The 24,694-nt window shown below is 55.3% G+C and overlaps 9 protein-coding genes across 9 annotated transcripts; 2 read left to right on the top strand and 7 right to left on the bottom strand.

Moving 5' to 3' along the window:
* Positions 1-1,469: 1,469 nt before the first annotated feature.
* Positions 1,470-4,823, bottom strand: CC84DRAFT_1219731 (uncharacterized protein; the record flags this gene model as incomplete). Its single annotated transcript, XM_018183105.1, has 1 exon — positions 1,470-4,823. One exon carries the CDS (start codon positions 4,821-4,823, stop codon positions 1,470-1,472), a length of 3,354 nt encoding a protein of 1,117 aa, XP_018033150.1.
* A 417-nt stretch (positions 4,824-5,240) lies between these two features.
* CC84DRAFT_913055 (uncharacterized protein) lies at positions 5,241-6,959 on the bottom strand. The gene has a single exon (XM_018187885.1). The coding sequence runs from the start codon at positions 6,540-6,542 to the stop codon at positions 5,658-5,660; it is 885 nt and encodes a 294-aa protein (XP_018033149.1). The 5' UTR covers positions 6,543-6,959; the 3' UTR covers positions 5,241-5,657.
* Positions 6,960-9,686: 2,727 nt separating this feature from the next.
* CC84DRAFT_1166591 (60S ribosomal protein L32-A) lies at positions 9,687-10,884 on the bottom strand. The gene is made up of 6 exons (XM_018179000.1): positions 10,845-10,884; positions 10,752-10,791; positions 10,660-10,701; positions 10,523-10,605; positions 10,290-10,411; positions 9,687-10,239 (listed from the first exon to the last, which is right to left on the bottom strand). The coding sequence occupies exons 2-6, from the start codon at positions 10,789-10,791 to the stop codon at positions 10,131-10,133; spliced, it is 396 nt and encodes a 131-aa protein (XP_018033148.1). The 5' UTR covers positions 10,845-10,884; the 3' UTR covers positions 9,687-10,130.
* A 579-nt stretch (positions 10,885-11,463) lies between these two features.
* On the bottom strand, positions 11,464-12,405 carry CC84DRAFT_1250697 (DUF298-domain-containing protein; the record flags this gene model as incomplete). The annotated part of the gene is made up of 2 exons (XM_018184310.1): positions 11,464-12,079; positions 12,128-12,405. 2 exons carry the CDS (start codon positions 12,403-12,405, stop codon positions 11,638-11,640), a joined length of 720 nt encoding a protein of 239 aa, XP_018033147.1. The 3' UTR covers positions 11,464-11,637.
* A 3,223-nt stretch (positions 12,406-15,628) lies between these two features.
* CC84DRAFT_1166586 (sorting nexin mvp1) lies at positions 15,629-18,665 on the bottom strand. Its single transcript, XM_018178999.1, has 5 exons — positions 17,887-18,665; positions 17,081-17,833; positions 16,890-17,029; positions 16,246-16,839; positions 15,629-16,174 (listed from the first exon to the last, which is right to left on the bottom strand). The coding sequence occupies exons 1-5, from the start codon at positions 18,371-18,373 to the stop codon at positions 15,965-15,967; spliced, it is 2,184 nt and encodes a 727-aa protein (XP_018033146.1). The 5' UTR covers positions 18,374-18,665; the 3' UTR covers positions 15,629-15,964.
* Position 18,666: 1 nt separating this feature from the next.
* CC84DRAFT_1166585 (PalH-domain-containing protein) lies at positions 18,667-21,514 on the bottom strand. The gene is made up of 2 exons (XM_018178998.1): positions 21,324-21,514; positions 18,667-21,266 (listed from the first exon to the last, which is right to left on the bottom strand). Exons 1-2 carry the CDS (start codon positions 21,381-21,383, stop codon positions 19,005-19,007), a joined length of 2,322 nt encoding a protein of 773 aa, XP_018033145.1. The 5' UTR covers positions 21,384-21,514; the 3' UTR covers positions 18,667-19,004.
* Positions 21,515-22,353: 839 nt separating this feature from the next.
* On the top strand, positions 22,354-23,473 carry CC84DRAFT_919493 (uncharacterized protein). Its single transcript, XM_018187889.1, has 5 exons — positions 22,354-22,672; positions 22,725-22,744; positions 22,823-22,859; positions 23,101-23,198; positions 23,251-23,473. Exons 1-5 carry the CDS (start codon positions 22,469-22,471, stop codon positions 23,339-23,341), a joined length of 450 nt encoding a protein of 149 aa, XP_018033144.1. The 5' UTR covers positions 22,354-22,468; the 3' UTR covers positions 23,342-23,473.
* On the bottom strand, positions 23,024-23,593 carry CC84DRAFT_1166584 (uncharacterized protein). The gene has a single exon (XM_018178997.1). It carries the CDS (start codon positions 23,575-23,577, stop codon positions 23,344-23,346), a length of 234 nt encoding a protein of 77 aa, XP_018033143.1. The 5' UTR covers positions 23,578-23,593; the 3' UTR covers positions 23,024-23,343.
* A 387-nt stretch (positions 23,594-23,980) lies between these two features.
* CC84DRAFT_1166583 (uncharacterized protein) lies at positions 23,981-24,272 on the top strand. The gene has a single exon (XM_018178996.1). The coding sequence runs from the start codon at positions 24,040-24,042 to the stop codon at positions 24,235-24,237; it is 198 nt and encodes a 65-aa protein (XP_018033142.1). The 5' UTR covers positions 23,981-24,039; the 3' UTR covers positions 24,238-24,272.
* The last annotated feature ends 422 nt before the right edge of the window (positions 24,273-24,694 follow it).

Genomic DNA, 24,694 nt, shown 5'->3' with positions numbered 1-24,694 from the left:
AGCTGCGATTTTGCGCTTCCCAAGTAACTGTGCCTTGCTCTTGACTTTGTAGCCGACGCGCGATGAGACAAGGCGACGATTGCCGTGCCAAAGGCGAGTCCAGGCCATAGGGAAACATGTTCTGTAGGCTTGTAGGTCTCCCGGCCAGGCGTGGGGATCGACGATAGAGCCAGCTTCTGATGGCGAGTCATCCAAGGTCTCAAAGCTCTCCGCCATGGCGGTGGCAAAAGCTGCCGTACGCGATCCGGCATGGTGATACTGCTGGCTGGCAGGAGCCAGCTGAGTTGACTGGGACGACTGAGAGACGCGGGTAACAAAGCGATCCATGACAATATGCTAACAGCTGACGATAGTTTAGAGATGGAGGAGCAAACTCAGCGAAAAATTCTACTCCGAGAACGTTACACAAGGCACTATATGGCGAAGCCACGCGTAGCACAGAAATGCCTGAAGACATGGGATAACTCCATCAGAAACCTCCTATTTGCCAGCCAAAAAGTGGGCTCCGTAGTCCCGTACACCCGTACGTAAAGGCAAAAAAAAAAGTGTACGTACGGAGCTCTGTACGGAGCGAGGTGCCTGTACGTACGTACGGACCAATTCACTGTACTGTACGGCTGTATGGCAAAACTGTACTGTACATTAGCCGCGCTGCCATTAGCACTCGACACTCTCTACACATACCAAGGCAAGACTAGGCGCTTCAATGTGGCTCAACAGGATTGGTTCTTTGGCCGGCGCGCTACAAGGCGTTTAGGAGAGTTGGTGTCTTCCTTCAATAAGGCGGGAAGAATTATGGTATGTCGTCTAACAAGCTACTTCAGCAGAGGGATGCTACAATCATGTAGTTCACTTACGTGCGTAAGGTTTGAAGCGGCAGGTGTGCCTACCTCACTTGGAAGTCCAACAACTACGCCGCTTTTCCTTGCATCTTTCACGCATGCGATCAATGTTCAGGCATACTCATGATTTGGAACGTAATTTCGCATTTCTGGATCTCTACAGCATCTTATCGAGAGCTTTGAACTTGGCCTTCTGATGCGCTGAGAACAATTGGAATGTAAAAGTTACATCGGCTGTGTTTTGTTACCTCGCCGTATAGACTTACACAAAATGATCATACGAGTGAAAGGCGCATAAGTCAACCCATCGTCCAGCGCGATTGGTTGCGACTGAAACCGTTTGTCAGAGTGACTAGCAACTGACCCTTATCAAATTAAACTATGGAGTGGATAGAATAAGGTAATAACATCGTCCGCACATACATCGAACCTGTAATCTTATAGTCAGTAGATCTCAACGCCCAACGCCCATCCCTCCAACCCTCTCCACCTCGTCTTACCCTCCCATTCCCGCTCTCCTCTTCAGCAAACCCCTGCACCGCACCCTCTCCGTCCTTTGTAAACCTACTATGATTGTGCAGCACGACCCTCCTACAACTCCGATGACATCATCCATACGTCGTCAATTCAAACTTCACCATCGTCGTTCATGACTAAAGACTTCTTCCGCGGACTCACCGGCCGCTCCAAAGACATCTCATCCGCCCAGCTTGAAGAAACAGCATCGTACGCCGCGCACTGGAGATGCGCCCACTCAACGTCTTCTGCACCCCCGCGAAGGCATGGGTTTGGTGGACCGGGATCTGGATCTCGGGGGCCCTCGTGTGGAGGATGGGAGGTATACGTAGGAGTCTCGTTATACTCCCACGTTCGCCACGCCTTCTCCGTGAAGGGGAGATTGCAGAACGCGCAGGTCTCGCGGCTGGGATCTAACTTGGAAGGGTCGATCCAGCCCTCGCAGCCCTCGTCGGCGCGGTGGCGCCACATGCCCCAGCCATCTTCTGTAGAGCGACGGGAACGGGTGGTCGGTTTACCGGACTCTTCACAGTGCTGTCCTAGGTTTGTGGAGGGTGAAGAGGGGGGCCGAGGCAAGGGACGCTCGAGCGAGAGTGGGTTGTGGCGGAGGCCGATGTTGGATATGGTTGGGGGACCTTTTTCGTAGTCGAACAGGTGGCCGCGGGAGAGCTCGTCGGCAGCTGGGTCGTGGGACTTATGGGGCGGATAAGGGTCGAAACGCCATGCTTTGACACCGGTTACGCCCACAGGTTGAGGAGTGAGATGTTCACCCATGGCATTAGGCGCTGGTGCTGTCCCATACCCAGTGGGAAACATTGGGCCCAGCGTATTGGAAGGTAACGGAAGAGACATTGCATACCCTCTCCTCTCGCCCAGGCTATCTCCACGGCTTCTCGTCTTCGGCAACAAGTCCGTAAGCTTCTGCGTCGACCTAGCGCGCGAGATCTCGGCCTCGTGCTCGATTATGTCGATAAGCTCGCCAGCGTTGTAGAACTCGACCTCGTCGAGACTCCCCAGCGGTGATATCGTATCGACCAAGATGCCCGTATCGTGGAACTTCTCCTCGTAGATACTGGCTGTGGGCGAGCGTGACTGGGTATCATCCGCTGTTAGTGGCTTCAGACTATCAATGCTGTCTTTGAGCATGCGCTCATACTGGTACTCTGTCGGGCCAAATGTCTTGTTCCATGTCCCCTTGTATCCTGGCTTTCCGCTGGAAGTACTAGCGGAGTCTTGGATCTCCGGAGCACTGATCAAGACCTGTCGTCCGTTGCTAGTTTCAGGTAAAACAATGCCTGCTTCATCTCTGGCTTCGAAGATTTTGCGGACCTGTCGGAGGTGCAAATCCGTGTCTCTGCCTTCCATGTGGAAGTTTTGGAGCATTTGACGGACCCGTGCGAGGGATGTGTGCTTTGGGAATTGGAAGTGATGGAGGGGACTGCTGAGAAGAACGACCATGGAGACGCTGGGGAAGAAGTAGAAGGAGTGTGCCTCGACGATTGGGGTAATTGCTTCGTCTGTAGGCTGCGCTGAAGATGAAGATGCTGTGTCATGTGGTGGATCGCCTCCTCCACGCAGTTCAGCATTAGCTGATAAGTCACGCGTCAACAAGCCTGGATAACGTGCGAGAATATGGCGTTCGTGGTCGTCAAGCTCTGCGGAGAAGTTCACGACTTGGTTGTGGATCTGTTGTAGCTGCTCTCTCAACAGGTGCGTCTCGGCCCTCGCAAATTCCGCCATTCTCCCAGCGAGGAGCGTCTCCTCGCTTCTTTCCCGCAGCTTCTGCTGCAGATGTGTGATGTGGCGATGTGCTTGCGCGAGCTCGTTATCCTGCCACTCAACCGTACCCTCAACATCTTTGATGACATTCTCTAGTAGGCTGATCATGCGGCCGTGCGAAGCATTCTGCAACTGGAGAATGCGTGCTTGGTCTATCAAACCGTGCGGGTGCTCAACAGGAACAATTGGTTGCATTGGTGCGAATGGATAGTTATCGTTGTTATCTCTCAGAGTGCACGGATTTTGACTGCCGTAGGAGGTTTCAACTGACGAACTGCTCGAGAGGCTTGGGAGCGGCGACAAAGCGCCACCCCTCATTTGCGGTGTATCTTCTGGTTCTTTCCCATTTCCATTGAGATGGTTGGAAAAGTACTCTGGTCGGCCCTCATGATCCGCATCCTTCTTTGCTGATTCCAGAGTAGATGCTTCGCTTGTTTCTGCTATGTATGCAGGCATACTGTTACTGTTACAGTCCTGCTCCTGGAAGTGCACATCCCTCTTGCTGACGATATATGTATCTCCTCGCCCCTCCACGACCCAATCGTCACCAACAAGATCATCCCACTCCTCGTCTGTCAAAGTCTTCCGGATAGCGTTCTTGAGCTCCCACTCAAACTCATGAGTTCTCACACGGATGATGTTAATATCATCAATTGGCCCAATATCTTCATCGCCTACGCGGCCTGCAAATCCGCTGCGCAAGACATCAAGTAGCTGGTCTCGGGTACCACACTCTGGAAAATGAAACACTGCCGGTGGGGTCGGGAACATCAGCGAAGGAATCTGCGGATTGTTCTGAGCCTGCGGGATGGTAATTTTGGGTGGAAGAGGCATGTAGACATAGAAAGGGCCGGGATAGTCACGTTGGGAGGATGGAGGTGGCTGCGCAAGCATGAGTGGCGGACCAAGTCTCTTCACCAGATACTCGCGGTCTTTACTCTCCTGGATCCAAAGTGTGTTTTCCACCTCAGACAGCATGCTTGTCCTCCTCTCGTCCACGTTTCTGGCTTCTTCGGTTGCGAGGGCCAGTGGAGGTGGGTATGACATCGCTTGATCGTGCAGGGGATCCCCTACTTCTGTTACGTTGGAAGAACTCCGACATTTTCGTATCTCTTTAGGCTCCTGTTTCAAAGGAAGACTTTCGGTTCCCCATCTACTGCCATGGGTTCTGAACTCCTCGTCGCTCTCGTCAACGTCAGATAGCGTTCCTGGCCGGTTCGGTGGCGGAGCGCAATCAAGCGGCTGCTGGTTTACTTGTAGTTGGCTGAACTGGTTGTCGAGCGACTCCATCCTCGCAACTGCTCGCGACAGATGGCGGCTCAACTCGTTCCTTTCCTGCTCCAACTCCTCAATTCTGTACTCTGCTTTCATCAATTCCAGCCTTCGGTCCTCCAGCATTTGGCGCAACCGAATCCACGTCTCACAGTGCGCGCGACCTTGCCATGCCTCATGCCATCCTCTAGCACCAATAACTTCCAAAGCAGCGAGCAGATTCATCAGCTCGGCAATGTCTAGGCGTGCATTGTCTGCACAGGCTTGTCGCATACGAGCGAGGAACGCGGACACCGATCTGATGGGCGAGATCTCTGGTTCAGCGAGGTAATGATCAATGTCAATGGATCCTTCCAAGAGGCTGCGGAAGGTTTCGGGTCCATCATAGGAAGGGCTGTCTTCTTCCACCGACATGACGACAGGCTAAAAGGCAACAGTTGAATCTAGTCCAAGGGAGGGGTCAAAGTTTAGGCTTGGGCTGGCGAAACGGTCTGTAACGGTTGGAGTTGTCCTGTACTTTGCTGCAGTTTGACAGCAAGATTGTGAGGAGTCAAAAGAGATCTTCCAAGAAGGGTCAAAATGCGGTGGAGTGCCTATACTTGTACACCTGTTAGATATCTGATTGTGCAATGTGAAGTCCGCTCGAGGAAGATGTAAAAGCAAAGCATTCACAGGTACAGCCTCGTATAGTGCAAATAGCACGTGGAGCAAGCTCTTATTCCCGGAGCTAAGTGAAGATAATCAATGCGGAGAAGTAACGACGCAGTGATGAGGAGCAGCCACCCAGGCTACAAGGACACAGAAGGCGCTGCCAGCGCGCAGTACCAAACGTCAGCATCACACAAACAGCCCTCGCACTCTTGAAAGATCCGCAATTGCATGAGTGAAACTACAAATATTATATAAGTACTGTCGCGAGATGAACGCCCAATAATCTAACAGAGTGCAGTTGTCATACATGATGCTGACTGGGTATACCGTTTACTTTTGATTGCCGCTGTCGTGACGCCCTGTCCGAGAGAAAAGAAATGCAATGGAACGCCTGTGCAGAGTGCCACCGGGACGCTATGTACCGGGCTGTGACGTAAAGAAATGTTCGCTGCGCTATAATTATGTATCGTGAAGTATGCCGTCGGGGTTCGTAGGTCGCGATTGCTGTGCGAACGTCGACCAGAGCTGTTGTCGCGTGCACGTCATCCTACAACACACAACACCAACACCACCGCCATCACCGTACAGCTAACGTTTTCAGCCTTTCGTCGTCTCGATGGAACGATTCGAGCGCTCTTTGGCGGCTTGCGACATTGCCAACTCCCTCAGCGCAGGGTTCGCATCGTCAAGCAGAATCCGGGGGCTCCGTTGACCGCGCGTAAGGCTATTACGGCGCGAATTAGCCCGGCTGCCGGATTTCGAGGCAGGATCCGAAGGCGTGAAGTTCCTGACGCTGTTCGCGCGCGATGATGGCACGCTGGGTCCATCGTACGTGCTACCAGGGCCAGGGCGGTACTGAGTGCTGCGTGAATCTTGGCTGTTGCGACGAGAACCTGCCTCGCGCTCGATAGAGTTCGCCCGGGAGCCAGCGCGAGAGTTTGGGTGCGAGCGCTGATATTCCGGGTCGTCGGCTTTAAGCATATGGCGGAAGCGATCGTTCTTGCCAATGCACCACAGCTTGTACGGGCCGGGGATGAACTCGCCCTCTTCGTCCCAGCAGTTGACCCAGGCGACGCCGTCGTCGAGCTGAAAGAAGCCTACCTGGACCATGCGGCCTTTGGCGTTCTCGATCGTGCCGTACCTCTTCCGGACCTCGTAATCTGGATTGAGGAGATACTTCTTGAGAACTTTGGAGTAGCGCACTGGAACAGGCGAAGCAACCGGAACAGTCTCCTTGGGCTTTGCAGAATCGGCCCCTCCTACCGGACCTCCCTCCTTGGACGCGATCTCGACAGCATCAGACTCGCCATGCTCTTTGTACGTGGCGACAAGGTACCATCCACGGCCAGGAATATACTCGTACACCCCAGGAACTGGTGACTTCCAGTGCTCAGTTCTCCGCTGAGGCTTGTCGTTCGGCTTCTTGAACCATTTCCGCGGCTGGAAGACCTTCTGGGTCGCGACGAATAAATTCGGCGTCATTCCCACGATGATTCAGAAGTACAATCTCCAATAACTCTTTCTCGGGGTCTGATGAGCAGACAAAGTGGTGAGCAGCGGCGAAGATTTAACGAGGCGAAATCGAATTTTTGCGCGGGCTGACAGCCAAATCTGCTAAGGGTCCCAACGTTGCAACCGTGGAAAGAGGCGAAGCACGTGAAGTAGAGCACACGTATCCGTGATTTTTCACTGCACCGCCGCAGTTGAACCAAGCGTCGGTATGCCTAGGAAAGCCGGGATGTGCAATGATTTTCAGAATCACACGACAGAGGCCGGCGACGATCTCCTGACAAAGCGAGACAGCCGACAAGCGAACGCGGACCGCGCTCTCGTGCAAGATGCACGACACAAGCCGCCGAATCGACACGCACAAAGAAAAGAGTTTGAATCGACAATGGCACGAGCAGGAGGAGAAGAAGAACAGCTCCAGGGGAAAATGGCGAGTCTTTTACGGTAGCGGCGGGCGGCGGGAGCTAAAGTAGCGACGAAAGATCTGGAGACCACACGGGCTCGACCGTTGCGGTGAGAAAAAATAGAATTGTCTATCAGGAACACCAGGATGGACAATGGCGCGCGACACCGTGGGCACATCCATTGGCGCAGGACCACGGCATTGCGTCCATTGATAATGCGGCCTGGGGAACGTGGGTTGTGCCGCTGAGGCAGAGGAAAGAAGGGAAGGGTGCCGTTGCGGTGCTCTGGCAGATACATGCCCCTGCGCACGACGTCTGCTCCACTGACGCACGCTGCTGCAACGGGCGTGCAGCTTTCCAGCTCGCATCCCGGGCGGTTCTTTCCAAATCTCAAGCAAGGAAGATGCGCTTCGAAGTCGTCATCGTCGTCCTGTTATCTTGCACTCTGCGTCCAGCAGCAATTTCCCGGTTCTTTCCTGCCCCGGATCCGCCCAACACACCCATCCTGCACATCCACCACACAACATTGTCCCTTTGCGACACACAGAGCGTGCCTCGTTCCTACCTTTCCCCCTTCACCCAGATAGCCTCCCGGCCAATGAACGCCTCAGCATCCTCCTCGTGCTATCTGGTGCCCAGCATGCGAGATAACGCGGCTGATGTGCGACCGTTCCTACATACGGCACCATTAACTGCCCAGCGATGTCGGTGTGGACTGGACTGGACTGAGTGTTGCGCTCAGGCTCCGACATGCGCTGTGCTGTGCGCGGGGATGCGGCTGAGCGGCCGGAACGAAACGGCAGTGTGTTTCCGTTGTCGTCGTAAGCAGGCGCACAGGCTGAATGTCTTGTCTAGAGCGGTGTACACGGGCGTGTGGTGTTGAGCGTTTGATATGTGCATGCGCCACAACCGTGCAAGCAGAACGCGTCTTTGCACCCCGAAGGAGCGCCGTCATCATGAGTATCTGGCTGACCTGTTGCTCAGTCGGGCATGTGCCAGACATGTCCGGCTGATGATACCGAGATGATGCCAGATGCTGAGACGACACGCCTGCATCAAAACGTCGCACACCATCGCTCGCACATATCGTCTATCCACAACGCCCTATCTAGTTTGGTCCTGTTTTCCAGTCGCGTAAAGAGCGACGATAACCGTCGTGGCATGTGAAGAAGCAGGCTTTAGTGACATTGGTGATGAGTGTACTGTATGCAAACGTCCAATTCCAGACACGAACACAGCCACACATTACAATCTCACATTCGCTCGCCCGTCAATCTCCCGACGGCACCTGCAAGTATCCTAGGAGTGAGTCACATGCATATACGAACGTCTTGCAGTACTCATGTAGAAGTGCTGCGGCAAATCCAGCGTCGTTCCGACTTTCGTTACTAAATCACATGTGCTAATCCGCACCGCAACACCTCCGCCAACATTTCCCCCTCCCATCCAGTCACCTCTTTGGGTGAATTGTTCTCGCGTAAGCCACTATGCAAACGATCGCCATCGTGCGTTCGCATACTTTCACTTCCCTCGCACCTCATGTAACCCTACGCTGTTGTTACGATAACCACCACCACCATGCCCCAATCCAGCTACACCACAACACCTCCACCGGGATCCTCACCTCCCCTGATTGGATGCCCTCGCTAAATGTGGCCCCGTCGCGAACAGCGCGATGCAGTCAATCGCAGTCGCACGTACTTGTCCCTCCCTCCCTTTCCCTTGCAACATTCGGTGCGCCGCTGTTGCAATACTCGTGCCAAGATCGCATGTCTGAATCCACGCCACTACACGTCGCCTCATCCGGATTACAAAACTAGACTATCAAACGCACGTAGAGCGCGAGCAGAATCAGCGCATAGCCGCTTGTGAAAGTATGCAGACGCCTGCCAGCGACGATTGATTTGGGTCATCATTACTACATCACATCGGATTTCCCAATCCAGCCATGACCACAGCACGTCACCCTCGCGAGCGCGCGAGGACGGCGACGCTGGCTCGCCGACGGCACCTGCACGTGCCCAAGCGCCCATCACACGCGTGCGTAGGTATAGCGATGGAGACTGGGTGAGGGGAGGAGAGGGGAAGGATGATATGCTCCAGCCCAAGTGTGCTCGATCCGAGGGAGGGTGGCGGCGTTGTGGGTAGCAGATAGCCTCGTCTGCGGGTCCTCACCGTATTGTGCAGTATAGCGAGCTCATATACAGTGAACGGCACGTGCAGATGGTGCACAGCCAGTACGCTAGGATGTGCAATGTGATGCCCACGATACTTCGCTTAGGAAAGCTTAGTACGGCGAACAGATCACAGCGTGTGTGGCACAAGATGACCTCCCTTCCCAATGCTCACGGTGACGTAGTCCGCGCACATCGCATGCTAAGAAAATACCTCTCCGCTGAGCTGGGCTAGGAGACTGCGCGCCCTTCTCACCGCCAAGCCAAACCGCGGATTGCAGTGATACGTGACGAATTAATCAACGGCGCGGTGGTCTCACGGTGCACCGGGGTCCCTTCGTGCAGAATGCTCGTGCTGGTGCTAGAAGGCTTGTCGAAAGAGGACGGGAGTGTGTGGTAGTACATGTTCTGGGCTATGTGGAGGCACGGGGGAAGTAAAAAGGTCTGTTTGGCACAAGGTGAACGGTTGAACCAGAGGACTGCAGGTGAACCAGGCGTGTTGAACCATCCTGGGGCTCCTGTGGCAGCGGTAGATCTGCGGAAGCTGTATCGTTCCGGGCGGATGGTGTAGATGCGAGGAGTCTGTTGGGGTGGTTATCGTTTGTTCGAAACACATCAGTAGTCGCAAGCGTGGGTCGTCTGGAACACAGGGGAGGTAGGTGGAAGCGCTCTCGCACCGTCGAGCAGGCACCAGAACTGGCAGGTGGAGGAATTGCATATTCCTACTGCATACGTCTCACTCAACCATGTCTCTTTCCCACCACCAGCACACACCATCCTCGATAAACGTGAATGATGAGATTTTTGTGTTCGATCATGTTTCATACATGCCCTCGCCGCGGGGGCTAAGTAGGCTAAGCCAGCAACCAACCCCATCATCTGTCGTTTGCCATTGCGTGCCTGAAGTCAGAGTAGACGCCGTGTATGCCCCGCCTGCCCACATCCATCCATGTCTGTCAAAGAACCATCGTCCGCAAAACCATCTACGACTCGGTCTTGACGCGAGCCTTGCTGTTCGTAACCTTCACGCCCAACTGCTTCGCCTTGGCAATGATGTCGATGCGCTTTCGTGCAGAGACGGAGTGCGAGATCCTGTGCGGTTGTTAGCCGGGATATTTCTCATTCCGTATGGAGAGGCGTACTCGGCGGCGAAGGTCTGGTTGTGCATGAGGAGGAGGTCGACGTCGCGGGCGTTGTTGACGACGAAGGCCTTGTGGCCACTGGGCATCAGGTGGCGGGTCTTCTTGTTGGATCCGTAACCGATCTGCGCATCTGTCAGCCAAAATCCCAACCGCACAGCAACCCCACACTAGAGGCGATGTTCACGATGCGAGCCGTTCGTTTCCGTGGCGCGCATTGCAGCGGGCTGTCGTACCTTGGGCATAGCAGCCTGGCCCTTGAACCGCCTTCGGACGCGGTTGTCGATACCCTTAGGCTTTCTCCATGACGGGTCGACGCCTGTCCACAGTCAGAATCCCCATTCCTCCTACGTTCGGACACGGTGTCGCTCACACTTGAAGCGGTCGGACTGGTGGCGGTTGAAGCGCTTGGTGTCTACGGGCTGTCAGTCGCGATTCTCGAGGACGGCGGGCACGCAGGCGTACGCTTCTTCACGATCGGGACGTGCTTCTTGGCGGCGACCATCTGCAAGCAGCTGTTAGCATTGGAAGGCGTCAAGGTGCCTGGGTTCGACTCACCTTTGCTGTGTTGTAAGGTTAGTACCGGTGTTGTCGTGGAGGTCGGGTTGGCAATTGTGAGGTGCCAAAATTGTGCGTCGAGCCGAAGTGTGCGAGCTAACCGCTTTTTGCCGCTAGCGCACGTCGGCGGGACTTGCGCAGCGCACGGGCCAGCTCAGCGATTTCCAACACAGCAAGGATGTGAAGAGCACATTTTCGAAAGTCCATGCTGGTGCTGCTGCGTCCGACTACATTTTTGTTCCTACTTATTCGTGACCAAATGTACTCCCCTATTTTGTAATAATTGCACTGTAATGTTAGCGCAGACGAAACTTTTAAGATATGCCGCACACTTTTCCCTTCGGATTTCTCTCCACTATCTAGGCAATTGAACACGCGCGAATAGAACGATGTGCACCAATCTATTCTCGGAAAAAGCTTTTGTTGCTTCACTACGATCAATTGCATCATGAATTCAGCTTGGTCGCACATTAGATACCAGATGCACAGTAGATATCACACACCGTCCATGCTCCACAAAACACGCACCCAAATCATACAGCGACCTTCCCCGGTCTCATATTCAATGCCAGGCTAAGCTATCTAAAGAAAATGCATCCTCCGAAAATGTCCCGTCCACCAAATCTGTGTGGACGGAGGGTATGTGATGCTGCCCGCGAATGTAATCATGCGCCTATATCCGTCTACCGCCTAGGCCTTGCCCATCCCAGCGTGCTTTCGATCAATACCATTCGGTGAAGATACCCGCTGACAGAGATGCTTGTCACATGTCTTGTGAACGATACATTCCATCCTACTCCTCCATCTCGTCGACGGTGTCTTGGCTAGGCCGCTTCTCCTTCTTGACCCACTCCACGAAATCATCAATGACAGACGGCCACGACGACGACTCGTCCCAGAAGCTCATCGCCTCATCCTCGAGCGTCAGCTTGGCGAACTTGAGCGTCTCGTTCCACATGTCCTTATTGACGCTCTTCTTCCACTCAGAGTTGAGGAACTCGGTCCACCATTCGGACCACGGCGAGGTCGGTGTGGACCACCGCATTGCGGACAGCGGTGAAGTGAAGAGCAGCTCCCAGAAAGCAAGTGCGGAGTCGAGAGGAACAGCCTTGGCGCCAGCAGGCTTGCCGAGGAGGAATGTGTACTTGTAGACTTTGTCGAAAGCGGCCTTGTCGGTTGGCAGCCGCTGCTTGAGAGACTTTAAATGCGCCTTCTGCTTGTCGAGCGTGTCCGCGCTGCACGGACGTAAGCCTTGGACATACGCACAATGAAATGAAACTCACTTGAGTGACGACCAGCCTTCAACGAATCCTTCGCGGCCTAATTCTCCCATGGTAGGTGCTTGGATGACTTCCATGACGGCCAACGCGTCCATGCCTTCGAGATCCACGCCGAGCTTCTCGAAATATCCCATCGCGCCCTCAGGTCCTACAGTGTCGGGCGAATTCTTGTCGTCTCGTAAACTGTCGAAGAGCTTGTTGAGGTTGCTCTTCGTGGAAGAGGGGGCCCCTGAGCCTCCGCCACCGCTAAAGTATCTGTATCGAAATGTCAACAGTGCCATAAACGAAAATGTAACGCAAAAAGTAAAACGCAGTCAGTACGCTGTGCTATTTTTCAATGAATCGTAATATCCCCTCCTAATCCTTTTGTTAGGCGAGAAATTCGTTACGATGCTGGGAGCACTGTTGGACGTGGGCAGAGAACCCGAGGTTTGATGCCTGTGGGCGTAGTGAGATGTAATGCGGGCATCGTAACGCTCTTCAATAGCCTCAAGAGCTTCGTAGAGCATCATAGCTGGCACGCCGCTTGGCCGTTCTATCTGGACCCGCGCGTTGAGACCAGCTTTCTGGATTTCAGCAGCCCGGAACGCGATGATGTGTCTGAAATGCTCCTTCTGCTGATCCGAGAGAGCCTTGAACCAATTGCGCCTGTTCGTGGCCGAAAGGGAATCACTGTAGAGCCTTTAGTCACTTTACAACGCAACCGAAGTCTTGGGCGTCCAGGGACAACTCACCTCACAGGGCCCCAGGGGTCGCCACTGAAGCAGCGCTCAAACACCATGACATGGTGGACCGGTACATTGTTAATGATGGCGGCAAAACCGGGATTATTATAAGGCGTGATGGGTTCGTGCCACAAAGGACAGTTCTTGTTCTTAATCATCCAAGAATGCCAATGGAAGTAACCGTGTCCAGGCACGGTGAGGTCCCAAACGAGTGGACGCGATGGTACAAATGAGGGGGTTTGGTACAAGACAACGCTCGGCAGAGGCGCAGCGGGGAGGTACTGCGGTGCATACGCATGATTGGCCCATCCCTGACCATTTGCGTTCTGGGGGAAATCGATCCCTCTGGTCCTCCCTCGTCCGGCAGGTGGACGCGAGCCGCCACGACCAGGGTTGTCGGTGGCATCCGCAGCCGGTGCTAAACTGCTCGATGCCCTCAGTGGTGATGGATGGGATGACATGCGCCGCGGCGATGGATATGGTCCCGAGGAATCAATGGAAGCCTGATCCGGCGACTGCAACACTAGATTGGGCACCGATGGGTTGCCGTGGAGAACGTTGCTCAGATGCTCAGACTGGTACTTCTCCTGCACTAGTAGCACCCATAATCTGGCTGCGAAGCCATCCGCCGATTCATGCAGGGTAGATGAAACAGGAGAATGTGTGGAAAGATCTTTGAACAGACTTGAGATGTCGTGGATAGTGGCGTTTGCTTCGAAAAGATCGCTTTCGTGGCGCAGATACTGGGTCTGACTGAGAAGGGACCGCGTCGGCAGTGTATTAGGCGGCAAAGGAAGAGTGTCCGTATCAGGCAAGGTAGATTGACTGACTTGCCGAGAATGCTGACCGCTTCGTAGCGTATCCTGGGTCGCAGTGGGGCATTGTCTGAATCGGAGACTCACTCAGTACTGGCAGACATCGACCAGGTTATCTTGGGTTGACTACATACCCAAGTGTCTGTTCAAGTAGTGGATATTGCGGCTGAGGCTGGGTTGACGAGCTGACTGAGCGGCTACTCAGATAGGAACTGCCTGAGGTCTTGCGGTCTCTACGGTGGCGTCCTGCAAGCTGTCTGGCTCTATCTTGGGACGATCCAAACATGTCTGATGGTGCAGAGGACAGATCGTATCAAGGACGCAGTCAGAGAGCTGGAGGCCAATGTAGGGGGTGGCGCGATGGTTGGAAAGGAATCTTGCGGTGCAGGTGTTTGTTTGCGACCGAAGACCCTTGTGCTGCACCAAGAAGGAGCCGTGAGCATGTTTGTGGGTGCGTCCATCATAGGAGTAGCTGCGAGTCTTACACAAACGTCCACTGCCTTCGAGGTATAGCAGCACCTGCCATGTGTGCCGGTAGTCATGCCTTCTTGTTCTCGGGTTTCCATAGTCGCACGTATCCGCCACGCCATTATCCGCGTTCCTCCGTCTTTGTCTCAGTCCAGGGGTTGTCCGGGTCTTCTAGGGTCATGACCGGAGCCATATCGAGTTCGCATACGGTCGCTGTCCTTCGCACCGGAGAGCAGGGCAGGAGACATGCGCGTACAAGATACCTGTTCAGTACTAAAACAGTATAAAAAAAAGCACTTACGCGTTCACAGCAGCGGACGGATCCCATCCCGCGTTCTTGAGGTGCTGCTCAAAGATTAGCTCTTGGACTTTCCCAAGACCCTCGAGCGCACTCACCTTGACCGCCGTCTTCTGATCCGTCGAGGCAAAGCTCATAAATTGGCTGATAGCAGCCTTCTGCTGGGTATTGTAACCTGGCGGCATTGTGAATCAATGTCCTCCCACTCGGTAGCACTCGATGTCGCAAAGCGGGGAGCTTGGAGCGGGGTGTTGGCGGTGCCCGAGGCAGAAAAGTCGAGGGTGAGGTGTGCAGCGGGGCGAAGCAGACTCGAGCTGTACAGCTCTATGAGAGGAGGGAGGCGTGTCGCTGTGGTGAAATACTGACGCAGCGACCGTTGAGTTGGCGGCGGTAGGCTGCAGGTCGCGAATCACCCATGGTTGCCCACCCCACCATCAGCTGTGTGCCTGAGCGTTAAGGCCGCAACACCGCGGAGGTCCAAGCTCCCGCGCGACTACTGTGACACCTCCAGGCAGATAAAGAGTGCAGAACTCACCATCGTCATCATTCTTCTTCGCTCGCGAGTCTTTCGTAGCTTTAGCAGTGGTCTTGGTCTTCTTCGCAGGCGCAATCGCAGTCGCCGTTTCCTCGTTGTCGTCCTGGGCGAGAGCCCGCTTCTTCTTAGGAGGCATGGTCGTGGCGAGCAAAGATGAGGTCAAGCAGCGCAGGGGAGTGGCAAGGAGTTCTCTAAGCATACAGCAGGCGGCCTCTGCCCCTTAAGTGTTGCTGACTGGTAGATTTGCAGTTGGGTCTGCGGGGGAACAGCTGTGGAAGAGCGTTTGCTGCCGTGGAGAGTGATTTGCTGGCTGGCGTGGGTAGCTGCGTCGCGTGGCAGGTGCGTCTGAGGCTCTGAGCGAGGCTGCGCGTGGGAAGGTGGCTGATGCTTCTCTTTGACGTCTCGGATGGCTGTCTTGCTCTGATCCATACTGAGTGTTCTTGTCGCAGTCGACCTGTGATGTTCGATTTCTGAGGACGGATACTTGCTGGTGAATGTCTGGCCAGACTCACTTTCACCACTCCTAATCGTCCACAACTATAATTGCATCCTCAATGGATCACGAAATGATCCTGAAATGCACGTCACCGAAATAGTCATATATCAGGAATGATTTCCAATCTTTTGGAGCTGTGACAATTTTCTGATGATCTAGATATTTATCCCCAAATTGCAAATACCTGAAACATTTGCCTGCAAGGTAGCAACGAAACATTTACCGTCAATATGACATTCATACTCGAAGGACAACGACTGGGAATTCCAAAGTAAAAGACAGTTTTAGGTTGTGTGGAGGCAATCCGTTGCATAAGCCAAATCTCTGCTTGTTCAAATTATACACCGTCTGCTCGCATAGGGATATACCAATCAATGTACAGGGAGGGGTCCACCACACCACCACGCGCAAATCACATCACGCAACATTACATATGCTCATGCTGCATCATCGTCGCCTCGCCCCCTCCTGCTGCTCTCTTTAACACAACCATAAGCCAGCTACTAATCCCCCGTCGGCATCCCCTCCACCTCTTCGCTCAACGCGCGCCAATTCTCCGCCTGCAGCTCCGCATACTTGACGCGCTCCTGGCTCCAGTCCTGGTGCAACCGGCTAATGTGGTACTGGCTCTGCTGGAAGAAGAGCAGCTCGTCGCGGATGCACTCAATGATGAAGACGCCGCGCGCGTGCTGTTGGACAATGGATTCTTTGTCCTGGGATGTCGTTAATTTCAGAGGCCACCAATACGTGGAAGTAAATGTGGGATGGAAAGGAGCAAACTCACCCTGAAAATCGCATCCTCAACCTTCTCCGCCTCGCCCGGCTTGACGAACTCAGGAGCCTTACTCCTTATCCCCTGCAGCTTTGCTTCGTTGTTCGCTATCCGCTTTTCCAAGTACGGGATGTTATCCTTCGCATACTTGTCTCTCCGGTCAAACAAATCGCGCATGCTGACCAGCGTATCGCGCTGGCGCTTCAAATCCTCCAGCACGCCCTCTTCCCAGCCTTTAGCCTCGTCTTCCAACAGACTCCGCGACTGCTCCAGATGTCTCGCGGTGGCGTTCAAGCCTTCGTTGAGCATGGGGATCTCATTGGTGTCGACGGCGTAGGTGTCGCTGGAGGCTTCGGTGACTTGTTGGAGCGCGGTTGCGAAGCGGAGGTGTTCGGCGGCCATGCCTTCGTTGCGCTTGGCGAGGCGCTCCATCATGTTGCACAAGTTGATGTAGCTTTCTGCGGATCGCCGTACGCCGGAGCGGACGGTGTCAAACAGGTCGGGTAGGGTCTTCGGGAGGGAGTCCTCGAGGTCTGGCGGTAGCGTCTTTCCGGTGAACTCTTCTTGGACTGAGAGGTTTGCTTGCTTACGCCATACAGCGAGTTCCTTTGGGAAGATTTAGCATCATGATGGCTAGAGCTCAGGTGGAAACTAACCGTCGGTACAGTCAAAAACATAATGACCAGCTGCTCTTGCCCCAGCACGGGGTGCCTGACCAGCGCATTGGCAAATCTCGCCAGCCCTCTTCTCCTCTTCTCAATAAAACTCGAATCGGTGGCTATGTAATTACCATTGACTGTAAATCCTCAATTAATGCCACACAGATTATCAGTAAAGGATCACTCACTCGCGACCCTCTTCGGAGGCAACAACGGCAGCTGACGGAACGGATACCGCTTGTGCAGACAGTCCAGTAACCACACGAAATCGCTGTATCGGCGGACTACCTTGCTGTTTCGACGCGCGCTGGAAACTTCGTAGTTGCGGTGCTGGAACATGAAGACGCCCTCTTTTTCGGCGAGCGTGTTGACGATGATGACTTCTTCGGGCCCAGTGCTGGCGACGCGCCCTCCACCAAGAGATCTTCCGAGGTTGGCTGGTGCATTGGGCCCACCCTCTCCGGCCGCAGGTTGCCCGAAGCCTCCAGGCTCACGCCCAAGCGAGGGGTCAGAGAAGTTGGGCTCCGCGCTCGGATTGAAGCCTCCCCAGCCGCCTTCGCTTCCATATGAACTTGGGCGCTGAGGCGTCGGCTCGACGATTGGCGTTGTGGTCGTGTTTGCAGAATGGGTGGTGAATTGGCTTGTTGTTCTCGTCGCGGCGGGTACGGTCATGCCATTGGTCTGCGCAGGGACCGCGGTATAGCTCGAATGGTTGTGTCCTCTGTGGAGGTCGGGCGAACCCCAAGGATCCGCCTCGGGATCGCCAAATGACTGCTTGCGCATAGGGGCGCGCGACTTGTTCGGCGTTGTCCCTGTGTGCGTAGCAGGTCGCTGTTGGGGCGGGGTAGGCGGTGGTTGTGCCTGCGCGGAGGCTGGAGGTTCACTCGCTTTCGGTTCTGGTTGCGGCGGCTGCGGGAGCGAGACGGATGGCACGGGGAGGTCTAGCAGAAGACATGGCGTCAGTATGTTCAGACGGAAAGAGGCGGCATCTTACTTCGCTTCCTCTCATCCACGCTGTCTAGCGACAGCTCCGACGCGTCGTAGCCGTCCTGCGCGAGCCCAATCAGGGCGTACAGCACGTTGAACTCGTTCCTTCCTACGCCGGCGCTTTCCTGCCCGGGCTGCGACACCATCCCCAGGATCTTGGCCTCCTTGTCGCCGGGCAGCCCACTGCTTCCCAGCAGTTTCTTGATCTCGGCGACACTGATGCCGCTGCCCGCGCGCTCTCCAGACTCGAGCACCCGGTCGAACGCATCGATGTACGAGTCGGGCACGTCCGAAGCTGGCAGCAGCGACTTGATCAGTGAGCCCTTTTGTTTCTTGGGCGTTGGATTGAAGCCCCACGGTGAGTCGTCGCCCTGGAAATCGTCTGCGAACAAGCTGTTGCCGGTGGGTTTCTGATCGTCGTCGAAGAGCGATGACGACGATTGCTGCGCCTTGGGTCGCGAGGGCAGGTCGTCGTCGTCGCCGAAGAGAGCCATGGCGTCGAATCAAATGTTACCAAGACCTAATTCTACTCTTTCCACGCATAAACCTTTGCGATATCGTCCTGACAGCTCCGAATGGGAACGAGGCGTTGAGACGACGATAACACCCGTGGGCAAGGCGTCACCGCACGAGCTTGCTGGCCCAAGCTTCGAGTTAGGGTGGGCCCTGCGCCCTGCCTTGGCTTCGCCGCGCTATGGAACATCCCACCGCACACCAGCCGAGGCGAGGCCAACGGGGCAGTTCGTCGTCTGAAACAGTACAACTTTACCGCAATGTGATCACACATGGCCACCAGGCGAGATGGATTGCTCATTCGACACTCTACACATCACCAGAGCACACCTTGCTCGTACTATATACAAAGTCCAGCAATGCGCCCTTTTGTCCCGTCCTGGGCATCCCCAAATCAAATCATCCCAAATGTAGCTGAGCCTCGTAAATCAGCGGGTATCCATCGACTGCAGCGCAGCTCTATCAAAACAGAGTCCTTCCCAATGCTTCCTTCGTTCGCCATGTCCATGCAGATAAACAGTGCTTCAAAAACCCGCTGCTACTCCAATGCACCGTTTCGAGCCCGCCGAATATGTACCAAAGTAGAAGAGATGCTAATGTAAGAAATCGACATCATCTGTCGTGGTTCGTCGGATGTGAAGGTGTGGTTGTGTGATTGCGTCCTCGATGTTGCTCTTGTTCTTGCGATGAAGACATCTCCATGCTGTTCTCCGAGACTTCGTTACCTAGAGCGACAGAAGATGACGATGACTGAGGGCGTTCCTTATGCGCCTGTGGCCTGGCGTTTGGTGGCAAGAATGTTTCTGGTGTGAAACGTATGGTTGATGAACGTCCTGGGCTGCCAGGATCGTCGGCCCCATTTGGAAGGGGTGACGGTGTGTTCGTGCTTTGCGTGGTTGCTGGTGGTGATTCAGTCGGATTCTGACCGCCGCTCCCTTCTGAAGGTTGTGACTGCTGTTGCAATATTTCTGGCGACCAAGTTCGCCCACGCGGTTGCGCAGGGATAATGGTAACCGGCAGGCTTGCGTTGTCCTGCTGAGCAGGCCCCTTTCTGCTACGGAATCGTTCGCCTTGCTGGGCGGCGAAAGTACCCAATCGATCTTTTAATGCCAGTCCGGTGTAGTTCCTCTGAGGAATGTTGAGAGGCACGTCTTCGACGACTAGGGGTTCTATGACACGACCCCGTTGTAGCTCTGGCGGGGGGGATCGGCCCCTTCTTCGAAAGGGGTTCATGCTGGCAATCGTCTGCCAACTCCATTGTCCCCGACCTCGACCATCGCCAGCGTCTTCAGTCAGTACGGCACCTTTTTCAACATCTTCGACGGGGCTTTGAGAGCGTTGGCGCGGCGGTCGTTGCGCGTCACCACCTTCCTCGATTGCAGTTTCAAGGCGTGCTGCAGGTGGGGTGTCACTGATGGGATGATACCGTACAGTGTACACAGTGCTATCTGCACTTGCAGTATCGGTCCTGCTTACGGGAGATGCGACGTTTGGCGGGGGAGCTGTTGGGCTTTGTAGCGGCACGTAACTGTTTCTGTTGTTCCGTTGGGCTCCGCCAGATCGCCTAGCAGCCGGTGGCGGAGCAGGTATGTGGATGGTCCGCTTCTTGTTATGTTCTGGACCTGGCGATGGCTTCTTGACACGGTTCAGCCGGTGGGCAAGGTTGGTGAGACGGCCAGACGTGAAAGCACCGCCGTTGCCGCCGTCACCTGACTTCTTGACATCGTCGGATCTGGAGCTTTGACGTTTCGATCCGTGCCAGTTCAATTCCTGAGACGGGGTGGTATTGAGCATTTCGTCTCCATCGTATATCTCTCTTCCTAGGATCCCGTCTTTTCTCTCTTCTCTTTCTAATGCCTCGATGCGTTCCACCCACTCCCAGACAATAACGCTGGCAGCAGCAGCCCCCACCCACCTAAAATAGTCTCCCCATCCGGCGATGGTGTAGTTGGAAATGTCGGTGATGAAAAAGACAACCGGGGTAAGAACGGCGACAATGGAGAGCAGGGCGACAAGCGACATGTTCCACATCATCGGATGGTAGAAGGCATATCTTCTCTTGGTAATGGCGTAGTATATGACCCACGCAGCGTAGAGCATGCTGAGGGAGAGCTGGAATAGGTAGCTCAATGCAGGGATGGCGGTTTCAAAGTGCCGGGGGCTGTGGCCCTTGTTGTACGGGCCGAAGTTGTTGATGGAGTTGAAGACAATGTCGAGCAGAATCAAGGCAAAGCCAATCCACTTGATCATGACCTTTTCTTTGTGGCGCGGGAACAGGCGAATGAGGGTCTGGACCTGGGCGAGCCAGAGGAAGATGTCGGAGATGATGCGCGACACCTTGATCTCGGTGCCAGCCACGACCTCATTCCGCAGCTTCATGGCGTCCATGAAGCCCTCGTTGTACTGGCGCTCGGCGATCTCGAACGTGTCGGCCGTGGCGAGGGTCAGGGAGACGGCCACGGTCAGCGCGGCGACCTTCTGCAGCCAGGGACGGGTTCCCACGCCGATGACGGATCCTCCTCCCGTGGCTCCGCTGATCATGCCGCGTCGTCCCATGAGGCCTGAGCGTCCGGACGCGCCGCCGACGAAAAAGGTGCGCGGCGTGATGATGAGCATGATGACGAGCATCCAGGCCAGCACGGTCGCGGCGCCGGTCGCGTAGGCCTGGGGGGTGATGGAGGCATGGAAGGGGTCGCGCAGGTCAGCGACGCTCGTCACGTCGCTGTCGTTGCCGGTGGCGCTGCCGGCGTTGACCTGGGACTGCTCGGTCGGGGGGCACTGGGGCGTGAAGACGGCGTCGGCCTCGAGGGTGATGGTGTGGTCGGGCGAGAGCTGGATGGTGCCCAGCGAGGGCAGCTTGAAGGGCGCGCAGTGCTGCCGCGGCGCGTTAGCATAGCTGTGTGGTCGCGGGGAGGCAGGCGCGATGCGTACGCGAAAGGCTTCGTTGTTGGTCGGCTGCGCCCTCTTCCACCACGCCCCGGGGTCGGGCATCCTCGCGACTATACTGGTCCAGCAGCAGGCGTGCGGGCGGCGAGGGGTCCCATAGCAGATCAGACGGGCGTCATGAGCGCGCGCGTGGGGTGTCTCTGGCGGCGGTCGGGGCGAGGTGTGGTGTTGTCGGGTGCGGCAAGACAGGCGGGAAGGCTTGAGTCAACTTGGCGCTCTTGGGGGGCCTGCCAGGAGGGGCGGGCTTGCAACACTGTCTGCGTCGGCGCGCTGGGTAAGCGCTGATCCGGGGCCTCGATGCGGGATAGCGAGCAGCCGCTGCATCAGCGTGGCCACTCGCCGCCCACGCCTCGCTCCACCGGCCTGACCCGCGGCGAGACTCCTTGTCGCACGTTGCAGACCCTGCCGGCGTCCATTTGTCACCCAGCGCCAGGCCGCATTGCGCGAGAGCACGTCGACGGCTGGCAGCGCCTCTGCAGCGCCATTCACGGGCGGCAGCGCGTGCCAGCGACGGTGGTCCCGAGTGCGTCGAGTCAACATAGGCACCTACCCGACAACAGCACTGTTGGTGTCGGTCAGCGCGTTGCGGGCCCAGCTCCGCCTCCGCCTCCGGCACCCACACCCGAAACAAGCTGGATTCGATGCATTTCGCTCGTCCGTCGCGGGCACTTGCCAAGCACCGTCATGAACGACTGGCACCACCTCGGACTAGTAGGCCATCGCGCTGCCATCGCGCTGCTCCGCGCTCCCTCGACCGACCACTGCCATCGCGCGAACCATCTCCGACCACCGCCTACTGTGCATGCTCATCATGACCCGTGCAGTAACGCCTCCGACGCCAGACGCACCATGCGACAAAACAGGTTGCCGCATGTTTCGAGGCGTCTAGACCGCCAGTAAAGTTTCTGCCCATCCTGCCTACTAAGCCCCGCATGCCTGCCCGGATTGGCTGCCTTGGGCTCTTGTCCCAAAGCTTGAGCTGCTATATTCCCCGACCCGACGGTGCACCACACGTGCCTACGAGGCTGCACTGTCAAGCCTCGGGCTGTTCTTGAGTGCTCAGCGACACTGTCGCCCATCGGCCGGAACGAGCTTGACGTGCTGGCCTGCAATGATTGATCAAGAGGGTCATGCTGGGAGCATCTGGTGCAGTGACTTGTCAGTGTATCTGCATTTGTTCTTCTACCGACAATACAAAGGATCGACTTCGAAGGGCTTCATTAACCTCGCTACACACTCGCTGCAATCCAAAAACTACCTCCCAATGTCTTGTCAACTGCATTCATCGACTCGAACTTTGCCTTTCTGAGCCACCAAGCGGAACGGATCGTACTGTGAGGCATCCGGGTATATATTCTCGACGTAATGGATGGCTTATATGGGCAGTGCCAGGAAAGTACCAACGGGTATGCGGATGTCGGTGTCTCCGAGCTGGATGCCTGTGGGACCTAGATTCACGTCAGTATCTAATCTGAGCGTCGCAGCCTGCGGGTGGGCGAAGAAAGAAACTTGTCTTTCGTGGTAAGCCCAAAGTCCCAAATGAATTCATCCTCATGGACTCGCGGACAGCAGAGTCAACAAGTCGAAGCTCTTGAACGGCAGCGTGTGTCCATTCGCCACCTGCATGGCTCAGAACCCTCTCGCATTCTTCGCGCATACTTTCCGCGTATCTGGGTGCAGGATCTGCACTGAAGAGATCCAAGATGAAGTTTTGTGCCGTGTACGCTGTAGTTTGCATGGAAATATCGTTAACGAAACGTAGTCGCTGGCAAAGACGGATCAGAAGCAGCTGCGCTATGGGATCCTTACTCGCGCAGCATTCATCCACGATCCACTGAAGAGCGTCCTCCTAACAGTGAGGTTAGTCGCTTGATCCATAATATGGTTTGGGAACGCTCAGGCCATCATACAGGGGATTTCCAGTCGGTATCAGGGTTGGCTTTCCAGTCGGTATCAGGGTTGGCTTTCCAATGTGCCGTGTGGGAGGTCGTTCGATTCTCTAGAGCTAAAACCCGCCTGGAACCCCTTTCTGAAAAGAACCTTCCGCATCATCCTTCGCGCTGGTCTTGCGAAGCTTCTGGTGGGAAGCCGTGCCATACGATGTGATCGAGTCTTGGAAGTCGTATGCAAAGGTCAGGCCCTCCAAGTGTTTCATGAGTTGGACTGCTGCTGTGAAGTTGTCTAAAGCAGCAACAAGCGTAGCTGCGTCGGCTTTGACATGGTGTTCATGTATGCACATGTTCAATGTAGAGAGTGATTGCGTTTGAATGCGTAGAGAGAGCGTGGCACACTTAACGCCATCAGACGACTGTGCGACTGTGCAGCCTGCTCATTCGCAGCGTCCTTCAAGCTCCGTCCCTCAGCTCTTGAGGCTCTCTGACTCTGACGCTTCAGACTACAAAATTTGTGATCCAAGATCGTTGCCTGCACCCGAGTACATCGAACCTTTGCGAAAGGAGATTGAAATCGTGCGTACGCTTCTTTTGAGAAGGTCGCTAGTGGCCTTGCTCTCCCCGACAGCATCATCAAAGAATCTGCTCGCCTTACCTCGGTGGAGTCATGTATGTTTAGGCAATTTTAGAAAGACCCCGGGGGGTGAGCCTGATCGGCCGACTGCACGGTAGCGAGTATAAGAAGACAGGCTCTGAAGCCGGTCACCCTCTCCAGCGGTGCACGACTCTCCGCGGGATATTGGCTCTGCATGCCCGGGCCAGCCTTTATGCAGGCGGATATGCACTGCCTCCACGCGCTCACCTTCAACGGCTTGCGGTGCGTAGATTCGACCCCCTTTGACAAGGAGGACATGGCTCCAAGCGAAACTTTGCAACACAAGCCATCTAAACCAATGGATGTGGGGCATGCCTTTCACGTTTGGGGCACTGGAAGAATGGCATCGTGAGAATCTTCTATCATTGTTCCGAGCGCAGATCTGACCCTCTGCAAGCCCTGGGTGAGTGTACGCGCCGCTATCGTGAAACTTGTAGTCGTGCAGGTGATCACAAATCCGATGTCGAGCTTTGGACAAGCGACAGAAGCGTTGGGGGTTATGGGGATCGAGTATGCTTCCCATGGAGAGTACGGTCGTGGCATGCAAGCCTCGAACAATTTCTGAGTGTGGTGTTTATGTAAATCGGGTGTATCTGGAAAGTCGTTTCACGTAGCACGTCTTCGGGCACTGGAACAGGTGCCACCCAAAATCCTTGGTCTTCTCGGCAGTTCCTTGCTTATGTTAAAAGTGACCTCAGATCATTGTGTCGACGACCGGCGTTCATGGGTGACACGTGCTGAAGCCAACGTGTCGCTGGCCTCACTAGACCATCTGCATGCGCATCAAACCAAACAACGAAGACGTGTTC

Source organism: Paraphaeosphaeria sporulosa (assembly GCF_001642045.1).
Source record: "Paraphaeosphaeria sporulosa strain AP3s5-JAC2a unplaced genomic scaffold CC84scaffold_8, whole genome shotgun sequence".
NCBI lineage: Eukaryota > Fungi > Ascomycota > Dothideomycetes > Pleosporales > Didymosphaeriaceae > Paraphaeosphaeria > Paraphaeosphaeria sporulosa.
Note: the sequence above shows the minus strand (reverse complement) of the source record. Positions and strands in the feature narration are given on the sequence as shown.